This window comes from Dama dama, chromosome 25 (genome assembly GCF_033118175.1).
Source record: "Dama dama isolate Ldn47 chromosome 25, ASM3311817v1, whole genome shotgun sequence".
Classification (NCBI taxonomy): Eukaryota; Metazoa; Chordata; class Mammalia; order Artiodactyla; family Cervidae; genus Dama; species Dama dama.
Genome location: NC_083705.1, coordinates 31,166,477 through 31,188,299, shown reverse-complemented (window position 1 = coordinate 31,188,299; position 21,823 = coordinate 31,166,477). Strand labels below are relative to the sequence as shown.

At 45.9% G+C, this 21,823-nt stretch overlaps 1 protein-coding gene across 1 annotated transcript in view; it reads left to right on the top strand.

Annotated features, from left to right (window-relative positions):
• The window catches only part of IL31RA (interleukin 31 receptor A), a 54,717-nt gene extending 39,923 nt beyond the window's left edge, over positions 1 to 14,794 (top strand). The window contains exons 10-16 of the mRNA XM_061129454.1: positions 1,946 to 2,128; positions 3,133 to 3,234; positions 4,066 to 4,212; positions 6,177 to 6,317; positions 8,109 to 8,202; positions 9,784 to 9,865; positions 11,206 to 14,794. Coding sequence (XP_060985437.1) covers positions 1,946 to 2,128; positions 3,133 to 3,234; positions 4,066 to 4,212; positions 6,177 to 6,317; positions 8,109 to 8,202; positions 9,784 to 9,865; positions 11,206 to 11,655 — 1,199 coding nt within the window. The 3' untranslated portion in view covers positions 11,656 to 14,794. The remainder of the gene's footprint in view (positions 1 to 1,945; positions 2,129 to 3,132; positions 3,235 to 4,065; positions 4,213 to 6,176; positions 6,318 to 8,108; positions 8,203 to 9,783; positions 9,866 to 11,205) is intronic.
• The last annotated feature ends 7,029 nt before the right edge of the window (positions 14,795 to 21,823 follow it).

Below are 21,823 nucleotides of genomic sequence, written 5' to 3'. Positions count from 1 at the left end.
GGTCTCCTGTATTGCAGGCAGATTCTTTACTGATTGAGGGGAACAGGGAACACTAATGTTACCTGCTTCAAGAGGCTGAGTAAGTTTCCTAATGCTCCAATAATGACTTTAAGCCTGACTGCAACAGTGACTAAGGATGTTTAGAGGCTGTGAGCCGGGGAGGGCAGGGAGAAGAGAGCTGGAACGCGAGGGCTCAGGTGGGGTTGGTTTCCTGGCTCTGTGCTCCTTGCCCTACTCCAGCTTCACAATTTCCCCATGGCTCATTTGCCCTTCCGCAGAGCTGCCCTTTCAAGGTGACAGATTCTCTGGCCTTGCTTCTAGACCAGACGCTAGAGTCTCTCATAAAGGCCTAGTATGGGGAAAGGACTCCTTTCCCTTCAATTGTGAGCTTCAAGAACAGAGGCTCTGGGGCTAACCCTAACCCTCTGGGGCTTGTTGTTGTTGTTGTTTTCCTTTTATTTATTTATTTATTTTAAATTAATTTTTATTGGAGTATAGTTGCTTTTGGAGTGGGGAGCTTCCTTGGTGGCTCAGACAGTAAAGAATCTGACTGCAATGCAGGAGACCCGGGTTCGATCCATGGGTCAGAAAGATTCCCCTGGAGAAGGAAGTGTCAGCCCATTCAAGTACTGCTGCCTGGGAAAGCCCATGAACAGAGGAACCTGGTGGGCTACAGTCCATGGATTTGCAAAGAGTTGGACACGACTAAGCAATTTTCACTTTCCCATTTAGGTCACCACTGAGCACTGAATAGAGTTCCTTTTGCCATAGAGTAGGTTCTCATTAGTTATCTATTTTACACATAGTAATGCATTTGAGCTCCGGGAGTTGGTGATGGACAGGGAGACCTGGCGTGCTGCGATTCACGGGGTCGCAAAGAGTCAGACACGACTGAGCGACTGAACTGAACTGAACTGAATGTATTTGTTATATAGGCATAGTAGAATTTAGTACCCCCTGGCCTCTTATGCCAAATCTCTATACTTGCCTAGGTTTCCAATTCCAGAGGCATTTTGGCTTTTTTGAGGGACTCCACCTCTTCTTCTGCCCTCATCCAGAACCATCTTTGATGTTAATTTAAACATGCTTCCTGTGGATTCCAGTTCTATAGGCTCAGGGGTGTTGCAGGCGGTTAGGAGTAGAAGACGGGAAAGCCACATGCTGTGGTCTTCTGAGCCCCACTCCTTCATGCCCTCCTTCTCCTCCTTCTCTCCCCACATCTCCAGTAGTCCTCTCTTCTGCATATTCAGAACATTTTCAATAAGGGAACTCTCTGATTCTGATTAGATCCCAGGTACTAGACTTGAAGCCACATGTTCAACTTTTCTACTAAAGAACACTGTGGACTGTTCCCCCCTGTCTTTTTGCTAGGTCTGCAGGGAATGCAGTCATTTACCTATTGGTCCACATCTAGGTGCTTCAGTTGGGTGTGTCTATATCCTTCTGCACAGACACAGTTCTTCCTACCTGAAGATGGGATTGCATAGCCAGGTTGTATAGCACCAGTTTAGATAGTTGAAATTAGAAACCATCACCCTGGTATGATTTTAGGGTCACCAGCTTCTAGCTTCCCAGTCACAAAGTTATAGATGCCTGAAATTCTACCTTTAGAGATCTATTCTTTGTCTCAGGCTTACTTTCCTTTTGATTTGCACAGACCCCAGAGATGCCTGGTAATTTTTCTTAGGCATCAACAGTCTAGTAAGGTTCTCTGCTGGCAACAGGCAAATTTGGGGAAGATAACAAAAGACACTTTATCAAATATTAAGAGTAAGGAAAAGGGATACAATAAAAACATTAAAAACAGCATCCCAGTGGAAGGTGGCAGTGGAGATCCTGAACTTTGACCTTCTTTACACTTTGGGCAGTGAGTAGATGTAAATGTGGTTGGTGCATTTGGAGGATGAGTTCAGTGTTGTGAAGCAGTCTTTTCCTCTCCTTTCAGTGTTCCAGTGCATTGAGGCCATGCACACCTGCCTCACTCAGGACCAGCTGGTGGTGGAGTGGCAAAGCTCTGCTCTGGAGGTTGATACATGGATGGTGGAGTGGGTCCCAGACTTGGACTCAAAGCCCTTGGCCATTTCCTGGGAGTCTGTGTCTCATACCAGGAACTGGACAATCCAGCAAGGTAGCCAGTGCGGACCCCACAGGTTCTTGCTATGTAGGATTCACTTTCGTTTTCACCAGTTTTAAAATCCTTAATTTTGGCTTCAAACCTGTAAATTGTAAGTAATAGAATTTGACAGGCTAGGGCAAGCTTAGTGACGTGTGCTTCTTGGCATTTCCCAGCAATGCTGGAAGAATAAGCCGTGAGTATCGGACTAGGCAGCTGACAGGCTTCCAGGCGGAAAGCACCATATTTGGTGGTGGACACCCACCATCAGCGAGCTCTTCCCAGATACCATGATCATGTGGACACAATGTGGAAATCATGCAATTGTGTGGAAACACCAGAGTTTGTATTCCATCTGTCCTATTCAGGGTGCCTCCTTCAGTTCTGGCTACACGTTTAGGTTCTAGGGCCCTTCCCCAAGTGACTGATACAGAGAATAGCCTTCTTTTCAAGAAAGTCCCTGCTGCGTATAAGACACATAAGTGAGGCTTTACTCTCCCAGTCCTATCACTCCAACCATTTTTTAATACTTAGTAGCATCTATATGAAGAATTATACTTATGTAGGGATGCAGACAGACAGAAGAGCTAGAACGTATGGTAGCTGAGTTCTCTAGGGTGATATGCTATTGAAAGAAGAATTAAGTTTATTCTGTAGTGCTCCCCAAATGATGTAACAAAATCAGTGATGAAGGAGAGCCTGGATCTCTTACTTCTCCTTTCCTGGGTGGCTCAGCCATTTTGTCAGAGTGGTGCAGGTTTGGTTCTAAGAATTAATTTTAAAATGTTAGAAACAACATAGATATTAGAGACCATCCAAGTTAACTTCCTTATTTTTCAGATGTGGAGATGATTGAGAAATAAAGTATCTTCTGTAAGTCACAGGTCATAAGTCTTGGTCTAGCATTCCGTCTTCTATGCTGTGCTCTGCACCTAACGCTTCTTTCTCCCTCCCTCACTCCTTCTCTCTCTTTCCCTCCCTCTGCCCCCCCTCCCTCTATGCCTCCCCTTTTTCTACAGATGAACTGAAACCTTTCTGGTGCTATAATATCTCTGTGTATCCAATGTTGCAAAACCGAGTGGGCGAGCCATATTCCGTTCAGGCTTATGTCAAAGAAGGTGGTATGTATGGACAAGGTTCCATTGGGCAAAGGAAACTCTGGGGCCTGTCCAACATTTCCTCAAGGCTGTGAAGGCCTGTAGCTTGTTCACAGTTTCTTTAGTGCTCATCCGTGCTGCACATTTAGCTTGTAATAAGCTATGTATACTTATTACAGTTTGTAGAAGTTGACACAGTTGTGGTCAGAGTATGGAGTCACTGAATTTTAAAGCTGCGGTGGACATTAGAGATCATCAAGTCCAAGTCCCTCATCTCACAAAAGCAAGGTTCAGAGAGGTGAACCAACTTGCCCAAAGTCACAAAGAAACAGCGCTAACAGCTCTATAATCAGAAAAGAAAGACCAAGCTAGGGACCCTAAGAGTTAACTGTAACTTGGAGATGCTAAAAAATTATATTTGATTGTATAGCAATAATCAAAGGTTTTATTGGTGAACCACTCAGATTTTAACTTCTACGTTTTTGGAAGTTAACATCTTCCAGATTCAACCTTAGGAAATACATCCTGTCACTCAAAGATAGCTCACGGAATCATAATCTTCAACTGTTTGATAATAGCTGTTACATGTATGGATGAAAAAGCTGGGTGCCAAATTAGTGAGAAGTCTATGAGGAAGTACTCTTTCTCTGGTCTTTGACTCTGCTTCTCTTCCTGTTTGAGAGGCATGATTCTAGACAACAGTTTTCTCAAGACAAATTGATTCATCATTTCCCGACTCTGCCCCACCTCTCACCCCCAGCACTGATTACAGTTTGAGGACTGGGCAGAGACTTCGTAGGGGAAGGATGTGCTGGGGTGTGATTCGGTGTTCATTTGTCTCCCTGTCCTATAAAGTTCCATCAGCAGGTCCCGTGACGAAGGTGGAGAACATTGGTGTGAGGACAGTCACAATTACATGGAAGGAGATTCCCAAGCATCAGAGAAATGGTTTCATCAACAATTACACCATATTTTACCAAGCTGAAGATGGAAAGGAATTCTGTAAGTGAGCTTATAGTCAAGCTGAAAGAACCCTGAGCCCCAGATAGATGCTGTGGGTAGACCTGCTATCGGGGTAGCTCCTATGGTGGGTGCCCTGCCATTTTGCAGGAATCACTTAACTTCCTTGAGATTCTCTGAAAACAGTGTCAAGGGTGTCCATCTCTTGAATTTTTAAGAGTTAAATGAGATTGAAATGACTGTACCTGAGAGTCCTGTAGGGATTAGAGAAATTGATGTAATTTGTGCCCTTCAGGCTGTGAACAGTGGGCCTCCAGGGAGCTCTTGACCTTTACTCCAGAGTGGGACGTGCCTAGATTAAAGGCTAGAGGGGACAGACCCTCTTTGGTGGCACTTGCTTCAGTGCAGGACCCTTTACAATGGCTTCTACTGTCCACTGCCTTTTTCTTGCGTCTACAATATTGCCTGACATCCTCAATTGTGGGCTAGGCCTGGGTTTCTGTTTAGGCTAATTTTTTTTTTTTTTGGTTATCGTAAAATACATATAATGTGCATATAATGTAAATTTTACCACTTCAAACATGTGAAAGTATACAATTTAGTGGCATTAAGTATTAAACATCTGTAATGTTGTAACCATAACACTACTTATTTCCACTCCAAACAGAAACCGTGTACCCATTAATCAGTCACTTCCTTACCCTTGTCCCACAGTCTACGGCAACCACAAAACTCCTTTCTGTTTCTATGGGTTTACCTATTCTGGATATTTCATATAAACAGAATCCTACAATATGTGACTTTTTTTTTTGCCTGGCTTCTTTCACTTAGCATAATGTGTTCAAAATTCATCCATGTTGTAGCATGTATTAGCATCTCATTCCTTTTTATGGCTAAATAATATTTTATTATATCAAGAAACATTTTTTTTAATCCATTTATCAGCTGATAAAACATTTTAGCCACTGTTATTAATGCTGCTATGAACATTGGTGTATAAATATCTGTTTGAATCTCTGCTTTTAATTCTTTGGGGGTATATACTAGAATTAGAATTGCTGGGTCATTTGGGAATTCTAAGTTAACTTACTGAGGGGCCACCAAACTGTTTTTCATAGCAGCTACACCAGTTTAAATTTCCACTAGCAATAAATTAGAGTTCTAATTTCTCTACATCCTTAACAACACTTGTTATTTTTCATTTTTAAAAAGCGTGGCTGTCCTAGTGGGTATAAAATGCTATCTCAATGTGGTTTTTTTTAAATGTATTTATTTTTAATTGAAGGATAATTGCTTTACAACATTGTGTTGGTTTCTGTCATATATCAACATGAATCAGCCATATCAACATGAATCAGCCATATCAACATGAATCAGCCATATCAACATGAATCAGCCATATCAATGTGATTTTGATTTGCACTTCCGTAATAACTAATGATGTAGAGCATCTTTTATATGCGTTTGTTGGCCATTTATATATTTTCTTTAGAGAAAGTCTTCTCAGTCTCTTTGCTCGTTTTTAAGTTGGGCTGTTTGTCATTCAGTTGTTGAGTTGTTAGGGTTTTTTGTTTTTTGTTTTTTTTTTAAAAGCATTCTGGTTACAAATTCCTTATCAAATGTATGATTTGCAAGTATTTTTTCCCATTCTGTGAGTTTTTCACTCTCTTGATAGTGTCTTTTGATGCACAAAAACTTTGAATTTTGATGAAGTCCAGTTTAATCTTTCTGCTGCTTCTGTGCTGGTGTCATATTTCAGAAGTCATTTTCATATTCAAGGCCATATAGATCTACCCTATGTGGTTTTCTAAGTGTTTTATAGTTTTAACTCTTATATTTAGGTCTTTGATCCATCTTAATAAGCTAATTTTAATGGATAGAGAGATAGGAGTATTAGATGGCCAAGCTTGGAAGCACAGGTTCCAGTGCTCTTATTTGAACTCCAATAAAGCACAGTTTTCACTTGGGTTTGGCTGTGGTGTTTGACTTCTGTATTTTTCCTTTAGCCAAGACAGTCAACTCCAGCATCCTGCAGTGTGACCTGGAGTCCCTGACACGAAAGACCTCTTACACTGTTTGGGTCATGGCCAGCACCAGTGCTGGGGGAGCTAATGGCCCCGGGATAAGCTTCAAGACATTGTCAATTAGTGAGTACTCTTTTAGTCCCTGGGAATGTCTCCTTGACATTTCCTTTAGGCCAGTCACAGATGGTGTTTGCCAGGGGCAGGGGAAAGCCAAATGAAAGGGCGAAGTAAGAAGAACCATTTGTTGTCTGACTCACTGGCCTTCCAGGAAAGCATATGAGTGATGGGACGGAGAACAGGAAGATTGAGAGCTGAATCTAGAAAGATGGTTCGTTTTGCTTCTTCCTCACGGGTAGCCCCAAATCTTCATAGAGAGAAGGGATCAAGTTAATGCCAACTTCACTGACACTTCAAACCAGCCCCACCTCAAGACTGTCCCCAGTTTACAGTCGTCAATCCCTGTGTGTCAAACAAGGAAAAACCTTGCACCATTGACCCACTTAATGTCATCATTTGTGGAGTCTTTTGAGTAAAAAAGTGCATAATATGTTCTAGTAATCAGATTTTATATTAAAAATGGGAGCAAGAAAAATTTAATAAATAAAACAATAATGTAAAATGTGATTCATATGATGCTTGTGGGGCCTATTCAAGAGGGGAAAGATGGGCTGAGAAGGGAGATGAAGGAGAAAGAAGGAAGGAAGATGGGAGAAACAAGTTAATTTTTCCAAGTCTTTGAATGACAGAGGTTTGATTGTAAGGATATACTAACACTGTTCTTAAAAATGAAACTTAAAAGTGAAGGAATATTACACAATTTCAATAAAAGCTAGAAACAGTCTAAACATTCTTGGAAGTCCCTTGTTTATCATCATGTTTCCAAGAGAAGAAAAGCAGTTTATGGTTCCAGAAAATGTGGGTATAGTATGTGTTTCTACACAGAAAACATGTTCTTTTTTATTGACTGAAACATTGTCTTTAGGGACTTCTTTTTTGCTATTGCTGTCTAAAATCTTTAAAAATCATGTTATATTTTTACACTAGACACAAATTGCATTATCTGGTGGAATTTCTCTAGAGGTCAACTTGAAGGCAAAAGTCTACCTTGGAGCCTAGAAGTTTTTTACCCTTGGTTCTTATAGATCTCCCTGCTTCTATCTTTGATCCTCTACCGTCTGTTTTCCACACAGCAGCCAGAGTTTAAAATCCTAGACCCCTTGCTTAAAAGCCTCCAATGCCTTCTGTTGTATTTTAAATAAAACCAAACTCCTTCCCATAGCTTTCAGGACACTTCCTCATCTGTCCCTTCCTGATCTCACCTCCCACCACTTCCCAATTATGTTCCCATTTATGCTCCTGCATCTGCTCTTTTTTCTGTCTGGAATGCTTTCCCCAGAATGAACATGGCTCATTCCTTCTTATTATTCACATTAGCTCAAATTTCACTTCTCCCAAGAGCCTTCCTTTGCTACCCTATCTAAAGGTGCTAACTCCTATCCCACTTTACCCTAGTTATTCTCTAATAATAAAAATAATTTTTAAAATACCCATTTTATCTGAAATAATCTTACATTATTTATTGTCTGAATTCTTGTACCAGAATGTAAACTCAATGAGAATAGGGATTCTTGTGTTTCTTGCTGTTTGTTTTATTACTCAGAATAGTGTTTGGCAAATTATAAGTGCTCAGAAAATGTTTATTAAATGAATGAAACTGGAGGATGAACCTGGGGAACATAATTTCAGTCAGTATTATTCAGGGAGAGGAGAAATGGAATGAATTAGAATTAAATTGAAAGGAAATTGACAAGGAATATGTTGCTAAAACTACTGGAAGGAAATATTACTCTTTGATTTTTGTCAAGAAAGTAAGGAGCTCAGCCTACTACTAATTTTGTTCTTCTTTTCCCAAAGGTGTCTTTGAGATTTTTCTTGTAACTTCTCTGGTTGGAGGGGGCCTTCTTATTCTCATCCTCCTGACAGTGGCATATGGCATCAAAAAACCCAAGTGAGTTTGGAGACAACAATGCGGGCCCTCAAAAGTGGAAGGCACCATGGGTGGAAGAGGGTGCTCTGCTATTTAGGCATGTTCATTCATGTTTTTGGTTTTTTACCTAGCTACTGAATTTATCATGTGCCTTACACTGTGGCACATTAGAATTCTAACTGGAGCAGAGGACCTCTACCCCCCACAGCCCCATGCACCAGGCCTAGGACTTTTTGAAGCCAGGGAAGTGCCAGCTGCCTCACAGGCTTTATCGCTATGTTCTGCAATTGAGACTAGAGTTGGGGAGAAGATCCTCTCTCTCAGTGTCTAGTGGGGACCACTGGCAGGGTCTCCAGGTGGCCAGCTTCTCTTCTAGGTAGAATAGGGAGCAGGGTGCCCATGGAGTTGGAGCTCTGGCCAGCGCATGCCCAGCATAGACTAGTCCTTGCTAATTACGCAGTGTTGGAGGGCTGGCCGAAGGCCATTTGTTCTGCCTGCTCTGGCCACTGTAGGGAAGGAAGCCTGTCTTCAGGGTCTTGTCCTTTCTCTCCCCAGAGAGCCTCATTCTACCCTGAGGGTCATGGGCTCCCTCCCTCTCTCCAGAACTGCACAGTTGTGAGTCTTCTCTGCCAAGCTGAGGTTGTGTGTGCATGTATGCTAAGTCACTTCAGTCGTCGTGTCTGACTCATTGCAACCCTAGAGACCCTAACTAGGGACCATAGCCTGCGAGACTCCTCTGTCTGTGGAATTCTCCAGGCAAGAATACTGGAGTGGGTTGCCATGCCCACCTCCAGGGGATCTTCCCAGCCCAGGGATTGAACCCATGTCTCTAATGTCTCCTGCATTGGTAGGTGGGTTCTTTACCACTGACGCCACCTGGGAAGCCCAAGCTGTGCTTAGTTATGGTCAAACTAAGTCAACCTCAGTTCCCGTGGATTGTAACTGAATCTTCAACACAAATTCTTGTACATTTTGCATATCTAAAAGCTCCCAGGTGGTGACGATGCTGCTGGTTGGGAACCACACTTTGAGAATCACTGCTCTAAAATATGAGTATCTTCTAAGACTTAGAGTGTTACCTTTCCTGGGGAATAAATCTCAAACAAATGGCTCTGTGATAGTGTGATTCCCGGCACCAGGACCAGGGGGTGGAGATGCGGTGGCAGGAGAGTGGGAAAGAGTAGCTTTGTCTGGGGAAAGGTCTCCCTCCGTTACGTCCCACAAATGACTTGCAGTTTCGCCACTCTCCTGCCCCTACCGCAAAGCACTTTGTTTTCTCAGTTTCCATCAGGAGGCTGTGAGCTTGCCATTATTCAATAGGGAGCCGTACAATTCCCCATGTGTGTGTGCATGCTCAGTCGTGTCTGATTCTTTGTGACCCATGGACTGTAGCCCACCAGACTCATCTGTCCATGGAAGTTTCCAGGCAAGAATATTGGAGTGGGCTGCCATTTCCTTCTCCAGGGGATCTTCCCAACTTGAACCTGGGTCTTGTGTCTCCTCCACTAGAAGGCGGGATAGCATTCTTTTGGCTTGGCCATGCAGTACAAGTAAAATGCTTCTTGGACTTACTTTCCGTTTTAAAATCTTCTCTCTTATTAGCAAACTGAAGCACCTATGTTGGCCTGATGTTCCCAACCCTGCTGAAAGCAGTATAGCCACGTGGTGTGGAGATGATTTCAAGGTAAACACTCCTGTTTCTATTAAGGAGATTGTGAGCAGGCTGGTTATGGGAGGTGGACAAGATGATGCATGTGGGGAGCAGTCCTGGGCTGAGATTTGCACAGGGTTCACATAAGGGGAACTCAAGGTTTAAATATCCCAGGGAATGGGGCAGGACAAGTGGAATCAGCCTTCCTGGAACAACTTTGACCTCAATCTTTGGACAAGAGGAAAGGGCTTCACCAGGCTCATAGAACCTGGTGTTTGCTGGGCATAGAACTGATCCTTTAAGGGATGCCACAGAAGAAAGACACTGGCCTTACCTTTAAGGACCTACTGTCCAGTTAGAAAGCAGGAGAGCCCAGCTATAAGGTTGGAGGCCATTGAAACAGCAGCCAAGAGCAAATTAATACAGAAACCACCTGGGGACTGCTTATGTGCATTTCTGTCTGAAGGCTAGGGGAGGCTGCATCAAATTGTTTTTCTCAGATTGGAGAAGTTGGCAATGGGTACTCTCGTGAGTTATTCATAATAGAAAGTTTCCTTTCACATACATTTTGAAAGTGAAAACTGTTCTGAAATTTTTAAGGTTTAATTTCCTGGTTAAGTAGAAATAAGCCCCAATCAAGTATAACCTTTAAATCCTTATTATTGAAGGACTATTTTCAGTATTCCTTGATGCAGGAATTTTTAGTATTAGCCCTCATTTCAACTCAGAAGACTTCTTTTAACGTGGACATTAAAATTATTTTATTATTTATTTAATTAAATTTCTGTTATTTCTATTTTCTTCTCTCATCATTCATGTATTATCCTATTTAATTTCCGACTGACCAAAAGTTATTAACAGAGTAAATTAATTCATAGGAAATATTGTTTGATGTCTAAAATGTTTTTTGAATTATCTGCAGCACCCACTTATTAATCACTCTATATATGCCAGGCATTGAACTAGGCTCTGGCGATGCAAAGATATCAGACCCTGCCCCTGCCAGGAAGCCATCTTTGATTTTTATGGTGATGTTGGGAAAGTCATTTGTCTTTATGCCTGTGGTTTTTGCATCTGTAACAGTTTTAATTTTGATGCTTCCATTTCCACTGGAATTTTGTGAGCCCATGATTATATGAAAAATAGCTTTGGGCTCCCTAGAAGAAGAAATTATTTGAATATAGTGTGTTCTTCTCAGGAAATGGGCCACTCTTGCCAAGGTCCCGTGGAAGGACACCACTTCTGGTCTCTGAGATGAATGTGGCAGACTAGTGCAGAGGTGGGCTTTGGGTATCCCAAGCCCAGTAGATTTTGGCTACATCATGTGTGGCCCCCAAATAACCATTGGAGGCGTGTCTCTCTCACTTTTCCAGGGTAAGCTAAATCTGAAGAAGTTTGACAATTCTGTGTACAGAGAAGAAGACAGGATTCTAAAACCATGTTCTTCACCCAATGGCCTTATTGACAAGTTGGTGGTGAACTTTGAGAATTTTTTGGAAGTGGTTTCCGCTGAGCATCCTGGGAAGGGTTGGGAAAATATCTTGGGAGGGGAAAAGAATGAGTACGTGACCTCCCCAAACAGGCCTTATTGTCCCACTGTTTCAACTGAGATTCCACCCAGAGGGTCCCAGTGCCTGTGTCCTGGGATGCTAGAGGAGACCTGCTCAGAAACCAGAGAGCAGCTTCTCCCTCCCGCCCAAGGCTTTGGGCCAGACCATCTCTGTGAGGAAGGAGCATCAAACCCATACTTGAAAAATTCAGTGACAACCAGAGAATTTCTTGTGTCTGAAAAACTTCCAGAGCAAATCCAAAGAGAAGTCTAAGTGCTGCTGTGACTTGAATCCCCCTGCGTCTCAGTGTGGGTGACACACAGAGGTAGAAGGTGTGGCTCCAAGAGCTTTCCTGGCATCTTCCCTTCCTGCTTGTGTTAGAGAAAGCCTTGCACACCCCCAAACTTGGTTGGTACAGATGTGGAATTTGCTTGAGAAGAAAGGATGGTGATCAGCCCGAGCACTTTGCAGACGAAGAACAATCTTTTGTTGTTATCGTTGTTTAGCGAACAAGCTATCACTGAGGCCCCTGGCAGATGGACTCGGAGGGACAGTAAACACTGAAGGCAGACATATGTGGCCGTCCCGAGGAATTGGGCCTTGGGCACGGCCTCTGCTGGCGCCGCTCCTCACAGCTCTAGGAGAGACTTTCTCTGTTGTCAGAAGACCGTTGTTTAGTTGGCACCTGGGTGACCTGCTGGGAGGCAAGGGGCTCTCCCATCACCTCGACTTCCCTGGCTCTAGGCTCCACTCTGAGGCAGCCCTGGCATCACTTTAGAGTCGCTTTAAATCTCTCTTTCAACACAGAGGCAGAAAGCAGGGTGGCCTTCCAGATGGAGTGCCTGAAACACCTCATTATCCTCATTAAATCTCAAGTGTCTGCAGCAACACCCCACCCAGGACTCTTGCCCTTGGTCACTCCACGCCTGCAGCGGGAGATGGAGGAACAAGGGAGGGCCTCAGCAGGGCGCTGGAGAAGGGACTCTCGCCTGGGCTGGCAGGTCCGCCCCGCTGGCCAGGTCATAGCCCAGCCCTGCCAACAGTTTCCGGAGGCCCCTGCTGCCCGTCTGTCTTGTACCCAAGCCTGGGAGTTGAAAGACACTGAAGATGGCGGCGGCTTTTAGACAGGGACTCTGGTGCCTCGTGCTGGCCTGGAGCCCAGATGCCTATGGAACACATCCTGCAAAGGCCTCTCCCCAGAAGCAGCTGAGCAGGGCCTGAGCCCATGGAATGCTCAGTAACTGTGCCGCTCCCACGCCGGGGCGCCTCTGCCTTCACCCGGCAAAGCCAGGAGCCCACAGCCTTGACTGGAACCATTAGCCCGAGGGCTGATGGCAGACCCTTGGGAACTTGCGGCTGGCCCTGGGCTCACACCCTGCGCACAGTGACTTGCTGGTGTTGGCGATGGCTTGTCTGGCCATTGTGGGAAGTTGCTGAGAGCCTGGTATGGTGGGGGCAGTGGGGTCCAGTGAGCCCAGCATTTGCCAGATAGAAAGGCTGATGGAATTTTCTCCAAGAGTGGGAAGTCTGTGCTTGTGGTCCACAAGCAGCAATCACAGACTTCACAAGCCACCGACTCAGGTGTGCAAAAACATTGCTTTCCTTTCCTATAACCAAGGTTGATTTCCAGTCCCAGCCCCTGACCTTTAGAAGGAACCACCCCAAGTTAGTGATTCTGAGTTGCCTTGGGTTTGGAGCTCGAGCTCACCTGGGATTTCAATGCCCCATCCACCCTGGGACTGGCTCTGAGTGCCAGCAGATATTCAGGGGAGTGTGAGGTCTGCTGCCCAACCTCGGGCAGGGACGTGCCCTCTTCCCTGTCCCCTGCCACTTTCCTCCAATCACTGCATCCTTATTGTGGGCACAAGCAAGGATGCTTTCCCAAAGCTGTCTCCTCATTAAGTCTCCAGTGTCTATAGCACCCCCCAAATTCATCAGGCCTGGTTCACAGAACAGTGACCACTGATAAATCTAGGAAAAAAGGATGCCTGGGGCAGGCGCTGGGGAGCCTATGTTCTCAGAACAGAAAGGGACCAAATGAAAGGGACTCCAGGCTGTGGTGGGCGCTCTTTGCCCTGATGCCTCCCTCCCCAACCCTGTTGTTATGTGGGCACTCCTGTGAACCCCGTGTCCTCCAGAATCCCAGACAGGCCCTTTCCACCCGCCTCTGATCTCTGAGCTCACAGGAGGCCCAAGCCTGGTACCCCACATTCCTCTCTCTCTCCTGAGAAACACTCTGCTGCCTCCAGCTGAGGGGCAGGGAGTGCCAGTGAGTCCCTGTAGTCTTGTTCTCACGCCCTTTTGAACCTAAAGTCCAAGAATTTGATGATGGGGAGAAGGAAAAGGTCACAAATCGAAGTGGGTTTCAGAGATGAAGCCATTACCCTTACTCTCCCTCCCTTAACCATTCATTAACACCTGAAGCTTCTGATGAATAGCTGGCAAATACCACACCCTGGGGCTTCCCAGGTGACAATACAGGTAAAGAACCTGCGTGCCAATGCAGGAGACAGGAGAGATGCGGGTTCAGTCCCTGGGTCAGGAAGATCCCCTGGAGGAGGGCACAGCAATCCACTCCAGTATTCTTGCCTGGAAAATTCCATGGACGGAGGAGCCTGTCCGGCTGCATGACTGAAGTGACTTTAGCACGCATGCACCACACCCTTGGCCCTTCCTCCGTTTCATTCCCTTTCCCACTTTCCTTCTTGCCTCCTGTCTTCTGCTCCTTTTTTCCCACCATTCCCAGCAGCTTTGCATCTTTTTAAATGCTTCCTTTTTCCCCCTCTCCCATTTCTTGTTTCTTTTCTTTTTATCCTTTTCTCCCCTTTCCATTAGCCCCCTTATAACATCTCCAGATTTACTTTTGCTAGCTTTGAGGGCTAGGACATTTAGGGCCCTCTGTTTTGTTCTAGAAGGCCCAAGGCGGTTTCACAAGAGTCAGTGTTTCCTGCCAGGAAAAGGGGCACATTTCTGAGGCAGCCCGGGAAGCACCCTGCAGCGCCGGCCTGCAGAGCAGATCACAGGCCTGGCCTGGGAGAAGCCAGCGGTGACCTTCCTCTCCTGGAATCCGGTCACGGACTGTCCCTGCTCCAGGGTCCTGCGCTGCCTCTGTGACTGCAGATGGAGAGGGCCATCTGCGTTTTCTTCCTGTTGCTGTCAGAGAGACACTGAGCAGACACAAACAGGAAAACTTGTTTTATCAAGCTCATTAAAAACTGGTAAAATTCTCCTTAGAGTTTTCTAGGGCTCTGGGAACCACGCAAACAGCTACATTAGTGCCCTGTTACTAGCCTTTCTTTTACAGTAATATCAGAAAAAAATTTTTAGAGAATGGCAGAGAAGTGGTTAGTGGTTCAAAAAAGGGAGATGGTACCTTCATTCTTTCTCGGGCAGCTGCAATAAAACGCAGAGTAACAATACCATGTGAGGTGGGGGTCGTGGTGGAGGTGGGGGTTTGAAAGAGGCAGAAGATGGGGAGGTCCCGACACCCCCATGGCTGTTCCTACCTCGTGTGGGGAAAGCCTGTGCTGGCCTGCCCAATCCCGCCCCCCCCCCCCCCCCCCCCCGCCGTTACCCACCACGCCCCCAATCCCTTCCCCGGGTCTCCAGTGGCTCTTAGCTATTGATGCTGCTGCAGGCATGCTTCAGCCCAGGTCCCTGCCAGCCGGCCCTTGAGCCCAGTCTGGGCTCTGTTTCTGAAGGGCCCATGAGCCAAAAATGATTCTTAACATTTTAAAAGACTAGAAAACAAAATTAAATGAAGAAAACATTTAATGATATGTGAAAATGCTACAGAATTCAGTGTCTACTGCTGAAACTTAGTTGGGACACTGTCACACTCATCTTTGATATATCATCTCCAGCTGCTTTCTGCACACAAAGACAGAAATGAATAGCTGTGACAGAGCTTCTTCCATAGAGCCTCAAATGGTCACCATCTGGTCCTTTATAGAAAAAGTTTGCTGACCCACCCCTGTGAAGCCCACAGACACAGGGCTCAGACTGCACAAAGTGTTTTAACTTTGAAGTATCTGCTAAGGAAAAACAAAATCTGGCTGTGTCATTCTGGACTCCTAAATGGATCGAGACAGCCCTCTTAAAAGGGCACATCGCAGCCCTCACGATCTCTGTCTGCCTCTGCCTGTGGCTAAGCTGGATGGTTGTGGCTATTTAGCACTCACTCCAGTAGATCTTGACCCAGATTATTTTGTCTCCCATCCCCGACCGTAAGACATCTGGCAATGCCTGAGGGCGCTGCTGGGATCGAGTGGGTAAGAGCCAGCAAAGATGGTGGTCACCCTACAATGCACAGAACAGACCCCGCAACAAAGGGTTATGTGTCTCAAGGCATCAGTGGTGCTGAGGTGAGAAATCCTGACTGAGCTAACCTCTGCCCTGCGCCTACAGCAATGATCACAGGTGCCTCTCAGGGTCCACACATAGCTCTAGGGGGTCTCTCTTTTTTATTTTTTCATAAATTAAATTTTGTTTTGGACTCAACTTCACAACAGCAACAAGAACAAACATCTCAATACCAATTATTTCATTCTTAATTCACTTCTGATATGATCTGTGTCCCTTAAGTGAAATACATTTTCATTTAATTACAAGTGATACATTGATTCAGTTGGAGTCTCCCTTTACTGTTACTTATTATTTCATGTATAAAATTTCATGTATGAATACAGTTCATAGTGGCCACACCGAACCTCTCAGTGTACCTGCATATCATGGTTTGCTCAGGATTGTTTTAAATGTCCTCCTCATATAGGGAGAAACTTCAATGAACCCTGTTGCACAAAATTTTCTTTTTGCACTTTTGTCCTCACTCCTTGGGTAGAATTGCTGGGTCAAAGTATTACGGTTATTGCATGACTGTGCCCCCCAAACAGCTGCACTGATTTGCAACAGCACCAGACACGGCTGTAAACTGAATTTTGTCTATTTACTGGGTATGGTCAATGAAACTTCATAGTCATTTGTGTGGCTTAAATCATTGTGAAGCAGACCATGAGAAGGGTCATTAGCAGGCTTTTACTGGACACTGGGGTCAGCAGGGGAAGACTTTGCTCAGAAGCTTGAACAGCCCCAGGCCACATTTGCAGACTCGTGGAGGCCGCCCCTGCCCTCCACACTGCTGGGCTGCTCTGTCACAGTACCTGCCCCCTTGCTGCTGAGAAAGGGGGGTGACTCCTGCGGGAGGGCAGCCAGCCAGCCCGAAGGGAGCCACGTGGTGGGGGGTGGGAGCGGGTCCAGGTCCTACCCAGCTTCACCATATGTGTGTGGGGGGCTGTGAAATACCAGGAGGGTATCCCAAGGCCTGGACTTAGAGATAGAAATCAAGATGTGCAAACCGGAATGCTGATGTCAGGGAGGAAAGCTGACCCCCTGTACCAGGGAAGCGTTTCTTTGTGGGCTCTGCCTGTCGTCTTTTCCATGGATTGTTCGTATGTCGATGTAACATGTAATGCTTCTGCATGAAAGTTCAAGTGTGTGAAAACACGGTTATTGTAATGAGAATAGCTTTTCAGATGCTTTATTGTAAGTACATTTATATTTTGATTTTTCAAATAATAAAGCTGTAACACCATTTGTATGTAATGCATCAGTTCAGTTCAGTCACTCAGTCGTGTTCCAACTCTTTGCGACCCCATGAATCACAGCACGCCAGGCCTCCCTGTCCATCACCAACTCCCGGAGTTTACTCAAACTCATGCCCATCGAGTCGGTGATGCCATCCAGCCATCTCATCCTCTGTCGTCCCCTTCTCCTCCTGCCCCCAATCCCTCCCAGCATCAGGGTCTTTTCCGATGAGTCAACTCTTCGCATGAGGTGGCCAAAGTATTGGAGGTAATGCGTATACATCCATTTAAAAGTTTTACCCACTCAGATGTTTAAAATGAGACTTCAAAATGTAAAAGACCACCTTTGTTAGACATGAGGGGTGACTGTGGGAAACACCAGAGCTCCAGGTGGCCAGGAAGCAGAGGTAGGCAATTACTCCTGCACGCACACTACCCACCGCGGAGCCAGCCGGGCCTCAGGTGAGAGCCCTGGTTGTCCTCCGACCTGATTCCTCCTCGTGGCAGCATTTCAAACTCCTTCCAGCTCCTCAAGCTCCTCGGGGTCTCCCCTCACAGCTCCCCTCACGTCAGCAGGTGACGTGGTCCCCACTCATGGAGGCCCATCTCTCCTGCGAAGGTCAGAGGCGAAGGTGGCCCTGCTCGCATCCATCCCTTCCTTGGCCTCTCCTGTACTGTCACCTTCTCCCTCTCCAGCAATTCCTCCCCCTCAGGCCTCTAAACAGGCTTCCAAGAGAAGAGGAAATGCACCTCCGTCTCCACCTCTGCTGTCTGTGACCCCACGGCTCTGCCAAACGTCAGGGTAGAAAGAGCCGCACCCCAGCAGCAGCTTCTCCAAGCAGCTCAAGTCTTTTATTTTTATTTTCAATACTGAGAAAATGGAACTGCTAAAATGTTCTAGAGGAATAGAAAGACAGTGCTTTAGGAGCAGACAATTTGGGAACAAAGGCTTCAGACTGACCTCTTAAGTGTTCACATATAAGGCACATGTGTGCCCACTGTTGTTGGAGAAGCCCTGGGGTGGGGGGTTACCGCAGGTTTTGTTCTGTTCATCACTAAGGTCAATCCTACCTGATGCTTAATGGCACTTACTAAGAGCTTTCTGCGCACTATCCAGCAATTCTCACAATTCGTGTGGTACTGTTATCCAACTTACAGAAAGGTGGGTACCATCGATAGGGTAGTGTTTTTCAGTCGCTAAGTCGTGTCTGACACTTTGCAACCCCAGGGACTGCAGCACACCAGGCTTCCCTGTCCTTCACCGTCAAACTCATGTCCATTGAGTCAGTGGTACCACTGAACCATCTCATCCTGTGCCACCCTCTTCTCCTTTTACCTTCAATCTTTGCCAGCAGCAGAGTCTTCTCCAGTGAGTCCTCTCTTCACATCAGGTGTCCAATGCTGGAGCTTCACCTTCAGCATCAGTCTTTCCAATGAATATCCAGAGTTGATTTCCTTTAGGATTGACTGGTTTGATCTCCCTGTAGTCCAAGGGATACACAAGGCTGTGATTCATGAAGGGGTGAAAGGGTAGTGAAAAAAGCAAAAGTGTCAGTTGGTCGTAACTCTTTGTGACCCCATGGACTGTATCTCTCCAGATTCCTCTGTCCATGGAATTCTCCAGGCAAGAATACTAGAGTGGGTTGCCATGCCTTCCTCCAGGAGGTTTTCCCAACCCAGGGATCAAACTCCCTGCATTGCAGGCAGATTCTTTACTGTCTGAGCCCAATAGAGTAGTACCATTATCCAATTTACAGACAAGGAAATTGAGCTCAGAGAGGCTTCAGGGACTTGGCCAAGATTGGGCAACTGGGGAATGGTGGGTTGGAACTGGGCCGCTAATTCCCCTGAGCTGCTCTGCCTCTCTGGCCAATAACAAGTTGGCTCCTGAGATCAGAGAGAATTAAAGAGGAGTGGATTCTTCAAGGTGTGGAGGTGCCTGCCAGGACTCCGAGATTGGTTTTTGATCCAGGAGTGAGTGGAGGTGGAGGCAGACACCATGTCCCTGTTCTCAGAACAGAGAATGACAAGAAGAGAGAAGACCCAAGGGAGCCTGAGCTTCCAGATGGGCTTGGGATGCTGCAGAAGCAAGACAAGACGCCGCAACAGAGTGATAGACTCTGTGAACACCCTGGGCCCTCAAGCAGGACACAGGGAGGTCTGCTGGAAGAGGGGACTTCCCATGAGAGTTGAATCAGGGCCCTGCATGTGACCTTCCCTCCCAACCAATTCACTCTTTCCACTCCTCCCTAGTCACTCTTCTGATCTTTGTTTCTCAGACTCCTCTTGGTTGACTTACCATCTGAACCTCGCAGATCCCTGGGGTTGAGTCCCCGGTGGACAGCTTACTCCACAAGCTCTCTGTCATCCACACCCAGGCTTCAGCTGCATCTGTGTCATCCGAAAATTTCCATCTGCACTGACCCCAGGATCTGCATTTCCAATTGCTCATTGGACATCTCCACTTGAAATGAACATGTCCAAGACAAAGAATGTATATCCTCAACCAACCCCTCCTCTTTCAAACCTTGTTTCTCCATTCTCCTACTTGGACAACCTGAAGTCATTGAAACTCCTTCCTTCCTCGCCACCAGCATCCAGTGGGTCACCGAATTCTTACCTTTTCTCTGCAAAGCTTCTCTCCCCCATAAGCCTTTCTACTCTATTCTCCCAAATCCCATGCCAACCCCTAGCTAGGTCATCTTTGGTCTGGGTCTTTGAGCAGCCTCCTCCCTGGTTTCCCTTGCTGCAACCCTATGGATCCACCTTCCACATGACCTCTAGAATGATTTCTACACAGAGGTCTAGTTCCATCTTTGGCCTGCTTCCTAATCCCCAGTGGAATGGTCCACAGGTAACATCCAAACTCCATATCATAGTAATGGGTGAGGTTCCTTTTATTTGCTCATGTGCTACACTTTTAAAGAGTTAACAAATATTAGTTTTTTATGGCTTCTGTAACAAATTACCACAAACTTTGTTGTTCAGTTGCTTAGTGGTGTTTGACTCTTTGTGGCCTCGTGGACTGCAGCACACCAGGCTTCCCTGTCCTTCACCGTCTCCTGGAGCTTGCTCAAACTCATGTCCATCAAGTCAGTGATGCCATCCAACCATCTCATCCTCTGTCATCCCCTTCTCCTCCTGCCTTCAATCTTTCCCAGCATCAGGGTCTTTTCCAGTGAGTTGACTCTTCTCATCAGGTGGCCAAGGTATTGGAGCTTCAGCTTCAGCATCAGTCCTTCCAATGAATATTCAGGACTGACTTCCTTTAGGATTGACTGGTTTGATCTCCTTGCAGTCCACGGGACTCTCAAGAGTCTTCTCCAGCACCATGGTTTGAAGGCATCAATTCTTCAGCACTCAGCTTTTTTTATTGTCCAGTTCTCACATCCGTACATGACTACTGGAAAAACCATAGCTTTGACTAGACGGATGTTTGTCAACAAAATAATGCCTCTGCTTTTTAATATGCTGTCTAGGTTGGTCACCACAAACTCAGTGCCTTTAGTGACATGAACTTGTTACCTTACAGTTCTGTAGGTTAGAAGTTCAATGTCATCTCACAGGGCTAAAATAAAGGTGCCATCGGGGTTGTGCTCCTTCTGTTTCAATGCCTTTTCCAGCTTCTAGAGGCAGCCTTTATTCCTTAGCTTGTTGCCGCCTCTTCCATCTACAAAGCCAGCACCATTGCATCGCTTTGATGGTTCCTCTGGAGTCCTGTCTCCCTCTTTCCCCTGGGGCTGAGCTCAGTCTGAAGTCTGAAGCACATCACTAAGGGTCCAACCAAGGCTTCACTCTGTCTCTGATTAAGTTTGTCTACCTCTTAGTGTTCCTGACCCAGGGTCCAGCCTTGTCTGGCTCAGTCCCTGAGTCTAATGGAAGCTAGATACAGACCATACCTGGACAGAGACCTGAATAACCTTATTGCCAGCCAAGCTGCCTGGAGTGCCTGGCATGATCTGTGAACCAGAGGACTTACTAATGGTCACCCCAAAATTAGACACACTGGATTATGAGCTCATTTGGATTCCACAGGGCTCACTCTGCAGGGACAGGCCCCTTTTCTCTGGGGCGGAGAGCTGACCAGGGTGCATAGTCCTCTGGATGGGCTGGCTCCCAGACAGAGGCACCAAGAAACCAGACCGTGGGCTGACCCCTGGGGCCATTGAGAGTCTTGGCCCATCAGAACTGCAAGGCCAAGGTCCTGGGAGAGGTGCAAGGGGAGTCTGTGCTGGGTCTAAATAACCTTCCACGCAGTTCAGAATTCCAAGTACTAACGTGATGTTTAGGACACAGCAGCGTTCTGCACTCCAAGGAAGCACATCCCAACTAGTGGAAAACCCCCGGAGCTGGGGGGTCAAAACCACAGTGTGATATATACACATCTCAGAGTCACTTTATTCCAGATTTTCCTTCATAGAGATCAACCTGAAGGATGGGAAAAACTCCCCTTTGCCCTTGCAAATAAATCACAAATAACTACTTAGAAGTTAAGTTGAACATATTCTCTACAGGAGTCAGCATATGTCCATAACTCGAGCCCCTCCCAAGACATATTTGATCAGCTAGCCTTTGTTGTCTTCTAGGGAAAAAAAAAAGTTCCAGGAAAAAGCTTCTAGGATTGTCAATGAAGATTTTCTGATGGTAAGATAACAGCCTCCTAAACTGACAATTCCATGAAATCTCAGGACTGGTTCCAGAGAACACATAATACTTCAAACCAGACAGAGAACATGCTGTACAAAGGCAGTGTCTCTTGGATCCAAAGCAATATTTTCCACCTCTCCCTGCCAAAACAAAACAAAAACAAAATTAAAAAAATATCCCCCAAACAGGCACACAAAAACAAGAAACCAGAA